General features: G+C 35.1%; 1 protein-coding gene across 2 annotated transcripts in view; it reads left to right on the forward strand.

Annotated features, from left to right (window-relative positions):
- Positions 1 to 12,710, forward strand: part of Cog5 (component of oligomeric golgi complex 5) — a 342,572-nt gene that overhangs the window by 286,364 nt on the left and 43,498 nt on the right. For both annotated transcript variants that reach the window (XM_026395775.2, XM_026395774.2), the window contains exons 18-19: positions 3,832 to 4,069; positions 9,762 to 9,838. In XM_026395775.2, the coding sequence (XP_026251560.1) occupies positions 3,832 to 4,069; positions 9,762 to 9,838 (315 nt within the window). The remainder of the gene's footprint in view (positions 1 to 3,831; positions 4,070 to 9,761; positions 9,839 to 12,710) is intronic.

A 12,710-nucleotide genomic window follows, 5' to 3' on the forward strand; every position in this document is an offset into this window, starting at 1 on the left:
TCTCTCTCTCTCTCTCTCTCTCTCTCTCTCTCTCCCCCTCTCCCCCTCTCTCTCCCTCTCCCCCCTCCCTCCCTCCCTCTTTAAAGAAAGAAATACTGGCAATGGTGTATGAAAAACGTAACCTCTATAGACTGTTGGTGGGAGATTCCTAGGCTCATATGACCTCTGAATCAAGAAGAAATAGCCAGGTGCAGTGTCACATGCCTATAATAACTACTCAGGAGGCTAAGGCAAGAGGATTGAAAGCTCTAGGCCAGCCAGGGAAACTTATTGAGATGCTGTTTCAAAATAAAGTTAAGAAGGGGCCTGAGGGTGTAGTTCTGTGATAGGTCATTTGCCTAGGGAGATCCTGAGTTCAATCCCCAATACAACAATAAGAAATAGAAAATCTAAGAATGATAATGAACAAATAATAAATTGAATAAGTAATAAAAAGTCTCCTGTCAAAGAAAATCTTAGAAACTAATGACTTCATGGATGAATTCTACCAAACATTTAAAAAGGAACTAATACCAGTCCTTTTCATATTCTTCCAAAAAATTAAAGAGCGAATACTTCCTAACTCTTTTTATTTTTTTATTTTTTTTAAGTTTTCTTTTTCTTTTAATAATCTGTCTCCATGAGATCAAAATAAAGACATACAAACCAGCAGACATGACATTTAGTTATACACATAATAGGTTCAAAATCATACCCCAAGTACAACTAATGTAAGCTTATCTTAGCTTGCTGATCAGGCTTTTTCTAGGACACCATTTCCATATTTTTTATTAAACTTAAGATAAACAACGAGGAAAACAGGCTAACCATCATGTATGTAAGGAGGAATAGATGATGGGTACCAAATCTGACTCAGAAAAAAGTCACACAAAAAATATGGGATAGAATAACAATGAAATAGACTTCATTTCTCCTGAAAAACAAACAAGTAACTATTAGATTGGGGAAAAGGTTAGTGTACAAACAATTTTTATTAAAAAAAAATTAGCCATTGACAAAGGCATGGTAATAATGCTCTAAATACAAAAAGTAGTATTAGTAATGTTAAAACTTTTGCATGCAGGGAGATCATTATTTGGCGGGAATTTTTAATCTAGATGATATATGCAGAGTAAACAAAACATTTATGAGTGGGTCCAGAGGAGAGACTCAGGGATCATCATCAAATACATGGAGGCTATGAGGAACAGAAAAGGACAGTTGGTGGGACTTCCAGAATGAACTTTTCTGTGTGAGCTCAGCATTCTCCACTTTTCCTTGTAGGACCATCCAAAACCGTCAAGGAAAACTCTTCTAGCCTCCGCCTCTGTTCTTTCTGCTGCTCGATATGTTTCTGCCTCTCTGCCAGCAGCTGCCTTTTATACTCTTCCTGCTCCCAGAGCTGTTGCTACTGCAATAGTTGCTGTCTCCGGAGAGCCTCAGAACGTTCCTTGTTCTCCTGCTGCAGTCTCAGGAAATCCCGATGGAGAGTAGACTCACCAGGCACGTTAACAATGGAACTTGGCTCTCCTCCCTGTTCAGGCACTTCCTCCTCTTATTCCTCACTCCTAACTCTTTTTATGAGGCCAGCATTACCTTGATGTCAAAGCCAGACAAGGACACTACAAGAAAAGGAGATTATAGGCCAATATCCCTGATGAATATAGATGCAGAAATTCCCAACAAAGTACTAGTAAATCAAATTCAACAGCACTTTAAAAGGATTATTCACCATAATTAAATGATATTTATGCCTCAGATGCAAGGATGTATTAACATACAAATCAATAAATGTGACATATCACATCAATAGAATGGAGGACAAAAGTCATATGATCATCTTAAAAGCATTTGTCAAAAATGAACATCCTTTCATGATAAAAACTCTCTTAATAAATTAGCAATAAAAAGAATGTACCTCAGCACTAAAGACCGTGTGTTACAAGCCTATAGCTAGTATCAGACTTGATAGTAAAAAGCTAAAAGCTTTTTCTTTATATCAAGAACAAGATAAGGATGTCCACTCTCACCACTAATATTCAGTTTAATACTGGAGTTCCTAGCTGGAGCTTAGTCAAGAAAAAGAAAAAGAAGACAACCAAGTAGGAAAAAAAGTAATTCAAATTGTCACTGTTCACTGATGATATCATCTTAAATGCAGAAAACTATAGAGGCTCCATCAAAAAACTTGTAGACCTAATAAACAAATATAGTAAAGTTGCAGGTTACAAAGTAAGAATTAAGAAAAAAAAAAGGAGCATTTCTACACACTAACAAGGAGCTCTCCACAAAAATAAAGAAAGAAAATTACATTCTCAATAGCTACCCAAAATAAAAACAAACAAAAAAACTAAGGAGTTAATTTAAGCAAAAATTTGAAAGATCTGTATTCTGCAATTGAAGAAGACACAATAAATGAAAACATTCTGTGTTGATGGGTTTAAAGAATAATATTAAAATATTAGTACTACTCAAAGCAATGTACAGGTTCACTGCAATCCCTATCAGAATTCCAATGTCATTTTTCACAGAAATGAAAATATTCTAAAATTCATATGGAATGACAATCCTGAATAGTCAGAGCCGTCTTTAACAAAACAAAACCAGAACCATCATACTTCCTAATGTCAAGCTGCATTTTAAAGCTATTGAAACAGAATGGTACTGTTATAAAAATAGACACAATGGGACAGAATAAAGGGCCCAGAAATGAACCCACACACTGAGGGCCAACTGATTTTTTAACCAAAGTGCCAAGAATGCACAATGAGAAATAAATAGTATCTTCAAGAAAGAGTATTGGGAACACTGGTTATTCACATACAGAAGAATAAAATATCTGTTTTTCATCTCTAATTCATCACCAATTTTTATGTCATTCTCAGAATATGGAAACACTTAACTTGCATTTTGAAAAATCATATATAGCCAGTGATCTCATCTATTAGCCAGTATCAGGTGATTTTTAATTTTGATATAATTCTTTTCTCCTATATTTCATATTCTTTTAATATATTCTTTAAAGGGCAGTTGTAAACATTTATAAGTTATGAATAGTATATAATGGAGCATCAGCTGGCATCGTCTGTTGGTCCAAATTAAAGCCTTTCCAAGCCTCATCATCTGGAGGAAGAAATTGCATACCATGTGTATTGTTACATAACCAGTTCCGCAGTCAGAATTCTGCTGTTGGACTGATCTGATTAAATAGCGCAAGAGCAGAGATACGATTGCCAAGAATTTGTTTAGAGAGGACAGTGTTTTCTGCCATTGCAACGTGTAAAATGCTATTTCAGGATTCATTATTGATGCATTCACTTACCAGGCAAAACATGGGCATGGGTGGAGAATTGTGAGACTGGGAGGGTCCTTGTGAAGCCAGAGAGTAAGAATGGCCCTGTGTGATTCATCTAAGAAAGATGGCTGTCTTCTTCATTTTTAGTGATCTTTTAGGTAAATGGATTCTAAAATTCCTTCAATAGTCCTTCTAGCATCTAAACACATTCTTTAGAATATAATTTTTCAATTTTTTAAATTTGTAGATGGACACAATATCTTTATTTTTATAAAGATAAAAATATTTGTTTGTTTTTTAATGTGGTGCTGAGGATCAAACCCACAGCCTCATGCGTGCGAGGCAAGTGCTCTACCATTGTGCTATACAACCCCAGCCCTTTAGAATATAATTTAAATATTGTTCTATGATCTTTTACACTTAGCAAAAAAATACATGCCTTTTACCATTAAGGGGGAAAATTGTGCAGACTTGAAATAGCAGCCAAAAGTGGGGAAATCAAGGAATGCAGTTTAGTGTATTGGTGCTGAAAATGGTTGTGTTTTATTATTTTACAGGTCATTATCCAGCTCAGGAAAACCTGATGTTCCTTGTTCTTTGTACATGAAGGAACTACAAGGTTTCATTACTAGAGTTATGAGTGATTACTTTAAACACTTTGATTGCTTGGAGTTTGTCTTTGACAACACTGAAGCTATTGCCCAAAGAGCGATTGAACTGTTTATCCGCAATGCCAGTCTCATAAGACCTCTTGGTGAAGGTGGGAAAATGCGACTTGCTGCTGATTTTGCACAGGTAAATTGATACATAACTTAAGATACAAAGGGAGAAGATATTTTAGTCTCAATATTATCTAGTCAGTAAAGAGCTGTTAATCGTGGTTTTTAAAAAGTTACAGCATAAAGAAGGCTGGGGCTGGGGCTCAGCAGTATCGCACTTTTGCATGGCATGTTTGAGGCCCTGGGTTTGGTTCTCAGCACTGCATATAAATAAATAAAATAAAGGTCTATCAACAACTAAAAAAAATATTTAAAAAAAAAAGTTACAACATGAAGAAAAAATAAATCCACTTTAAACTAATTGATTAAATGAAAAAGTTTTTAAAAATATTTTTATATTTTGTTGTTTGTATTTAATGAAATAATTATCCCTTATCTTTGATCTTTCAAGGTTAAGGTAAAGTAACTCATTCCATAATAAAATAGCATTTCCCATTTTTTTGTGTAAAATGGGGCTTTCTCATTGTTTTAACATCCTAATAGGTCAATACTGATAAGAGTAATTGATTGATTTAAAAAGTGATATGAGCTGTGAAATACCCTTTCAAATAATGGAAAGGGGCTGCTCGCTCCTCATGAGAAGAGAAAGAACTCTAGAGGCCAGCTCAGCACTTCATCATGGTGTTTCTGATTCGTTGAGATGTACAGTGAATCAGATAGATATGGAGTCTGATTGTTTGGTCTTCCTCTCTTAAGTTGAGTTATGGCTAGCCTTGACATCTGATGTTTGTGAGATAAAATGAAACTAAAATAGCAGAAACATAATCAGCTCTAATGGAAAGGATTATTTACATAGATTTTTAAAAACCTTTCAGTACTTAGGAGAGGCAAAGAAGAAATACCCCAAATATATACTTTCATTAAAAGATTCAGAAACAAAGATGATTCTTCTTTGTATAGCATGATGAGAGTGAAATAATTTTTTAAATCTTTCAAAGCTATTAGCTTTCCTAATCTAGTTATTCAAATTGAGACTTCATAGTGATTTGCCAGATCCTCCCTGCTTATAAAGATAAAAGGTTAATGTCGATATTTATTCTTGCCTGTATCTGGGAATGTGTCTTGATTCATTACTCTTGCATGGTGCAAAGAATCTAGCCTGACCGTTTATGTTAGGTGATGGCTGTCAGTTGCTCCCTCAGACCAGACAGAATGTAAAAGATGAAGAGGTAACACAAACCCGCTTCAGATTTCAAGAAGCAGGCTTTTTACCTAATAATTGATCCAGCTATTAGTCATTTTCATCCCCAAATTATAGTCCTATGTCTACTAGACCACACACACAAAAAAAGCTTCCTTTGGGAAATGGGCCTTTAGTAGCCACATATGAAAACAAATTAATCAAATGTTCCCATTAAAAGGCTTTTTTTTAACCTTGTTTATTTTTGTCAGTTTCATTTTTGGGCATCTGTATATTTTGCTTTGTTTTACCAGTAAACTCAGTTTAAAGAGAATTATTATGAACTTTTCTCTTACTGGGTTTATAGGCTGCTTATTGAAATGAAAACACATTGATGTCCTCGGCCTGCCTGCTCTTTTTTGTTAAAACATAGCTGTACTCAGGTCTCCTTTTCCCTTCTCCTCCTTAATTTTGTTTTACTTTTCCTGTCCTCTTCCCTCCCTGGGGCTCCCTCCCCACCAGCTTATTTGCATTCTGCTCCAGCTGGTTCTTGAGTCACTTTCCTGGAGGCAGCACTTCAAGTCCAATTAGAGTGGCAGCCGAGCAGGAGATGGCCAAAATGAGAAGGCTGTTGGAGAGAGGCTTGTTGTTTGGGGGTTTTATTTTAATGGTATGTTTCTTTATGAGTCTATGGGAACTGTTGTCCTTGAAGTCTTACCACTGCAACTAGTACCTGCTCAAAGTGTAGGGTCCTTTGTGGCAGGAGTGAGCTGCTTCTAGCCCAAATTGCATTATTCAGAATTTTATTTGCATTTATTTTTCCTTAAGACACGTTACTCAGTAAACCAGATTTTTCCCTTCCATGACAATAAATGAAATTCATCACTGATTACTACTAATTTATGTTCAAAGACTCTATTCTCTGTTTCTTAAATGTAGAAAAGGCATCTACTTATATGGCATTTGCTCAGTGAGTCTGCTTTCCAACCCCTCAGTGGCCTTTGGTTGCCTCAGTCTGTATAGTATTGAGAGGCAGATGCCTTAACTCACTGCTATACAGTGTATCCCAATTTCGAAAAGTCCCAACACTTTCCTTGGGCATGGCTCCAGTCCTATGGATCATGGGAACAGACAGGAAAGTCAGGTGGAAGCACCATTATATATACTGATACTTAGGACTAGTAGCTTTGGCAAATGTTGTCCAACAAGGGGGATGATTTTATGATCCCCATTCCCACTTTTTTTAAAAATTAAATTTTGAATTTGGGGTTTCCATTTCATTGGTTTGTTTTCTTGCCACCACACAATTATGTGTCGTGCCTCATTTTTCTGAATTGTGCATAATTGGAAGGTTTTTTTTCCAGGCTTAGTCAAAACACTTAAATAGCATTGCCCCGACATTTATATTCATGACAAGCATCAACTGTCTACTAGAAACCCTTTTAACACCCTCGTTATTGAAAGTTCTGTCAATTTGTATTCAAAATTAAACAAAGCCACTGAGGTCACTGGAATCAAGAATACACAAATACTCTATGGGTTTGAAAAGTGTTCTTGTGATAAAAGTGCCTGGTATTCTGGCATAAATAACAGAAAGAGCTTAAGAAGGGCCTGGTAAAGTGGGTTTGGGAATGCAGGTATTTGGCATAATGTCCTGTAGCAAAGACAAATATTGGTATATTTGAGGACTTTTTAAAGAATCCTAACCTCTCACTGGCACCAATGCAGAAAAGAGAAAGTAGTTGGAGGGTGCCATCTGGAGGGCTCATGGTGAGGGAAGTACACAGCAGATCACCCCCTTAGGAATCCAGGTCATGGGCATGAGGTGGCTTCCTACAGGTAATTAATTCCCTGCTGTGACCACATGGTCTCTGTGTCTACACTAATCACACAGCAGTTCTGAAAGCATTAAGCTTGTCCAAGGCCCTGGGGCTCTGCTGTTTCCGAATCTTTGTAGACTTGCCCACAGTGCCCTCTGAAGCACACAGTCCCCCTCCACTGTTCTTTTCTTCCCTGAGGGAGAGGACATCCATTGACGTTAGCATTAAATTATTTAGTAGTATTCCTAGCAGTTTCTATTTATAGTCTTCTGGTGCCCTTTAAGTATATATACATTTATATCTCTCTCACTTTTCCCAAAAATATAAATTGAGAAAAGAAAACAAAGATGCTCTAAATTCTAATGTCTGTTCTAATTCCTATTGCCTTTTCTTCTCATGAACAGTGTCGGGGCAGGAGAGCTCTAGGAGTATCCAGAGATGCCCTGTGGTTAACCAAATGTCTGGGGTGGATAAGGAACAGCTAGTAATTAGTTCATCTACCTGCAGCTGACTGCTCATTCCTCCCGAATAGGAGGGCTAGGGAGTAGCAGTTGTACATGCCATTTTTGTTTCCATAGCTAATTGCAGAGTCATCTCCTCTAAAACGAACACTCTTGCCCTTTTAAACATGGCCTTTATTTAATGGAACTTGTTTAATGGAATTCTGGCAGAAGAAAATGATTTTCAGTATTCTTGAGGCCTTTTATGAATGCAAAATGTATTTTAAACATGTAACATTTTGAAATTGTCCTATGACATAGAGATCTTCTGTATCATCATAAACTTCACAGCCATTTGAGGTCGTATTTTCCTCATATAGTAACTTTTTCTTAGCCATTTAATTGTTTTAACATTTAGTCCTGCTCAAGGGTTAGACCAAAGATTGATTGGTTTGATCTTTGAAGACAGTGACCCACTAGGGTAATTGGGGGGAAAAAATGACCAAGTATCTCATGAAAAATAAATCACATAGCCTGTCCTTTAAAAAAAAAAAAAAGCTTTTCACATACACACACACACACACACACACACACACACACAGAGAAAGACAGGTTTATGAATGGAATTAGCAAATCAAAGATAAATAATGATCTTTTTTTTTTTTAATTTGTCCTCATAGTAAAGTAAATGATGGATTCTGAAGGAAACAAGTAAATTCAAGAATGCTGGCTCACATCTATTCTGTTTTGTGTTTTTGGCAAGAAGCAAGAATTCTGGCTTTTTCTTCCTTATATTTTTCTTTTTTTCACTTTTTTTTTTTTTTTTTTGTATTTTAGAGTTTTCCAACCATGTACAGTATACATTGTATACAATGTATACTCCATGACTTCTATACGGTAACAGAGAAATTAACTTGGCCACTGTTCATCTCCAGTCAAACTACCCTCCAATTCTCCTTGACATTCAGTTTATATATTTTGACCCACCACTTTAATTTAGCCTAAAATAATGGTTGTGTGCACATGTATATTTATATCTATATATATATTTATTCAAACAGTGATTATTCAATAGAATCATAAGACTGTGTATGTGTGTGTGTGTTATGTGCCTACATACACCCACCTTTCTTTCGATTTTATTAAATGGTCATTATATTGTTTGAATAATTAAATATCACCTTTTTCACAAAATTTGAAAGTTCCTTAAGGCAAATAATCTCATTAAATTCATCATTTTATTCCTATGTGTAGCTCAGTACCTAGCAATTAATAGGGAGTCAAACATGCTTCTCAAAGGAATGATTGATTACAAATAGAAAGAAGATTTTGAACAGTTTTTCATAAGAATGACCAGAAGAACAGAGAGCTCACTTTCTTCCATGTGTTTCTTGAATAAAGATGCTGTTCTACCAGGGAACAGCTTATTCTCAGCCATTTTCTAAACTGTTCTTTGCCAGGGTACAAATTTATAGCAAGAGGGAAGAAAGAAGCAGTTTATCACCTGAATGTCACATCTGCAAAAACTTTGCATGTGCACTTGGTAGATAAAGAACAGATAGCCCAGGTAATGATAAGTAGAATTTCCACTTAATGGAAGAAAATAAAGAGAAGTGAAACCAATATTTACTAAATTTTTATGTCAGGGAGCAGATGAATTTACCAATAATTTAAGAGAGGAAAAATGTTTTAAATAGTGATAATTGCTGACATTTAACATGCACTCAGATGCCATGCACACAGACCTTTGTGGAATTGTCTGTTTAATTTGCATATTTCTGTTAAGTAGTTGGTATTATCTCATTTTGTAGAAGAAAGACCTGAGACTGAGAGAGGTTAAGAAAGTTGTTAATAGTCATGCTACTAAAACCTATAGTTTTGGAATTCTGACACAGATGTACTATAGAAAGTTTTAGAGTTAAAGCTTGTAATGACTTGGGCCACACTGACTCATAAAAGTTCTCTTTGTTGACTATAAAAAAGATTTGACATACCTACTTAAAATATAGGTACACAGTCTTGAAAACTTTCTTTCCCAGTATTTCAATGGAGAAAATGATCTTAACTTTCTTCCCTTATTTAACAACCACACACACCCCAAAAGGTTTTCTATTCATGTGAAGGAATTGTCTTGTCTTGGACCCCTTTAGTAATGTAAAACTTATCTAAGTTCTTATCTTTTTAGTAATTTTAATCGTCTTTTAAAACTGGCTTCATGGTCCAGGTAATTAAGTTTACTGCAAGCTACAACTTGTGTGATTCAGCTATGTCCCAAATTCACCTAAGGATTCCACATAAAAAGCTATGGAGTATCTTTTAATATTCCAGATGGAGTTGGCCGTGGGTCCATTTTGCAGACGAGTATCTGATTTAGGGAAGTCCTATCGAATGCTGAGATCATTCAGGTGAGAACCAATTCTTTGTTACTACAGTCATATCCTATTAGCAAATAAATCCTTTCCTCTTATTCAGGTTGAACTATGTAAATTTTTCATCATTCAGTCATTTTTTACCTATAATAATTGCAATTTGATATGAATCATCTTAGAAGTTTTGTTCAAATCAGAACCCCATATATAATTATATGAAATGACTAATAAGTTAGTGGGTGTGTTTTTTCTTTTTGAGGTACAATTCACAAGATTGAGCTGGCAAATTTTCTTTTGCTCTTCGTAGGTTGTTTTAATTGTTTTGTTTTGTTTTTGTTTCCTATTGTTGAAAAATGTATTTAGTAGTAAAGCCAGGCAGTGCATAATAATATAGACATCTCTTTTTGAAATTTTCACTTGTTCATTTATTACTTTTAATCCAGTCTATTTTTAAAAGATTATAGATTATATTTCATGGTATGGATATAACCAAAACTATTGAATGAAATGTTAAGAGAACTGAACTCAGTGATAGACTGCAGGGAATGGCTATAAGTGTACTGGATAACTTAGGTTATTATAGTGAGCACCAATCTTTGGAAGCTTCCTAGAAACCAGTTAAAAAAAAAAACAACAAGTTAATTCGTAGTCATAATCTAAGAATATGCCAGTTCAAAGGGAAAAAACTCTTTTTGGTGCTGATCACTTAGGCTTTTATTAGTTTAGATTTTATGTAACAGACTAACTTAATGAGTGAGGTCTTCAATAGCAGATTTTAGAAGATGAGGAGATGTTGTTTTATGGCTATTTATGTAAATTCCCAATGTTTTTTACATCATGGCACATACAGAAAATATTTACACTCAAAAATTTGACCAACTCTGAAGGTTCAGAGTATCAACGTAATATATATTTATAATTTTGTGAGCACAGCATGTCACATGGGAAGCCTTGATACAAACTAACCATTATATCTAAGACCACAATGATCTCTGAATATAGTTTTATAAAGGTAATAGAGTGCAGCATGCAGCTCTCTAAAGATTGACTTAGAATTGGAGACTAATCAAAAAGTGGTGTTTCCTTTAAATGATCTCTTTGTTCTCTTATGTCATCAAAATATTACAGTAGAAAATTCAAGCGTAATGTAAGAAATACAGGAATTCAAGGTTGTTGATCAAGAGGGGAACCTGATGCTTCACTTTACCTGTTGGTAATTGACAGAGATACTTTTTTTTTTTAAATGTCAACACAAGCCTGAATTTTACTTTTCCCTCAATGAAGAAATCACTGCCCATCTGTACAGAGGTAGACAACTTGAAGTCAGGACAACTTGAAGTCAGATAGCAAATATTTTTATATATCTTCTTTTGATCAGCTCAGATTTTTATAAAAACTATTTAAATTGTTTTGTTGAAGTTACAGAGTTCTGCACTATAAATATGGGTGAGTTAAAAGATCATGAGGTCCCAAGGTTACCACTCCATCAGTCATCTGTACCATAAAAGTAACTTTAATAAAACTCCTGTGGAAGCTGTAGCTCAATGGTAGAGTGCTTGCCTAGCATGTGTGAGGCACTGGATTCAGTTCTCAGCACCACATATAAATAAAATAAAGGTCCATCAACATCTAAAACAGAAATTTAACAAAATAAAATAAAATTCCTGTGAAGTCATTTACTTTGAGTAAGATGGTAACACAGCAATCCCAGCTGGGTAATAAAATGTTGCCCTGGCTGAGTTGGTTAATATACTAGAAGTATGGTTAACATATTAGCCAAGTAGTTATTGAAAAAAGTATGAAAAAGCTGTTGATTTTTTGCTGTATTAAGGTTAGGCTATTATTTTTTATAATCCTATGTTTAGTTGTTTATTTCATGTGTGAATATTAAAAGAGTATTAATTTTTCTGTCAACCCTCTCAACTCTTATACGAGAGAAATGATTCTTAAATTCTTCAAGTCTGGGTGACATCTTCTAGTACCTGTTTATGGAATTAAAAAATTATTCATTGATCAATGTATAAATTTAAAAGTTGTCCATTTTTTATATCTACGTTTTCCTGAAGTAATGGTCAGTCTAGATGGGTTTCAAACTTGTGACCATTACTCATGGTAAGAAGCTTTTTAAATTGTAATTTGGTATATACTCACATATAAACCTGCAAACACACTCAGACCTATTGTACATACATGTGCATACCCACATGTATGTTTTCATGAACCAGTAATTGCCTTTGCTTCATTTTTCAATATTCTCTGACCTTTCTTTTTCATTTGATTATTTTAACTCACAAAATTAGTTTCATGGCTCACTAATGGTTTTCATCTAGGAGTTACTCAACTTTTTCATAGGGCCCTTAATTCTTGAACTGTAATTGTTCTACTGACAGGGAACAGAATTTTTTTTCTTTCTGTAGACTATGAAGATGCATGCCCATTTCTCCTGGGATTATGATACCTCTGCATTTCCCCTGCAGGTAGCCCTTTGGATCCTAAAGACTCAGGAACACAAAGATAATTGTATCCTACCTGTGGAGTATCTTCCATAACTTGAATTAATTGAAAAATTTCAACAAAATTAGTCTGTACCAAAATATTCCTGCAGACCTATTGAATCTGCAGAAATCTACTGAATTGCTCCTAGCACTTTCTCAGTTATTTAATGGGACTGGGACAACTATTTTATCAACTTGATCGAGAAAAAGTGAAAGCATAGTTTATTAGGGTATTCAAAGAGCCCTTACACTATAAAGAATAAGTTAAGTCCCATTGCTTGAAAAGAGGAAAGCTGTGGACATATGTCCCTACCTTGTGTTGTCATTGGGCAAGCTGTGGCTCCACCAGATTTTCTGAGTTGCCTTTAGAAGAGAATTGACTTGGGAAAGCTTACCCATGTGTGGGGTCTACC

This window comes from Urocitellus parryii, chromosome 3, assembly GCF_045843805.1.
Source record: "Urocitellus parryii isolate mUroPar1 chromosome 3, mUroPar1.hap1, whole genome shotgun sequence".
In the NCBI taxonomy this organism is placed as follows: domain Eukaryota; kingdom Metazoa; phylum Chordata; class Mammalia; order Rodentia; family Sciuridae; genus Urocitellus; species Urocitellus parryii.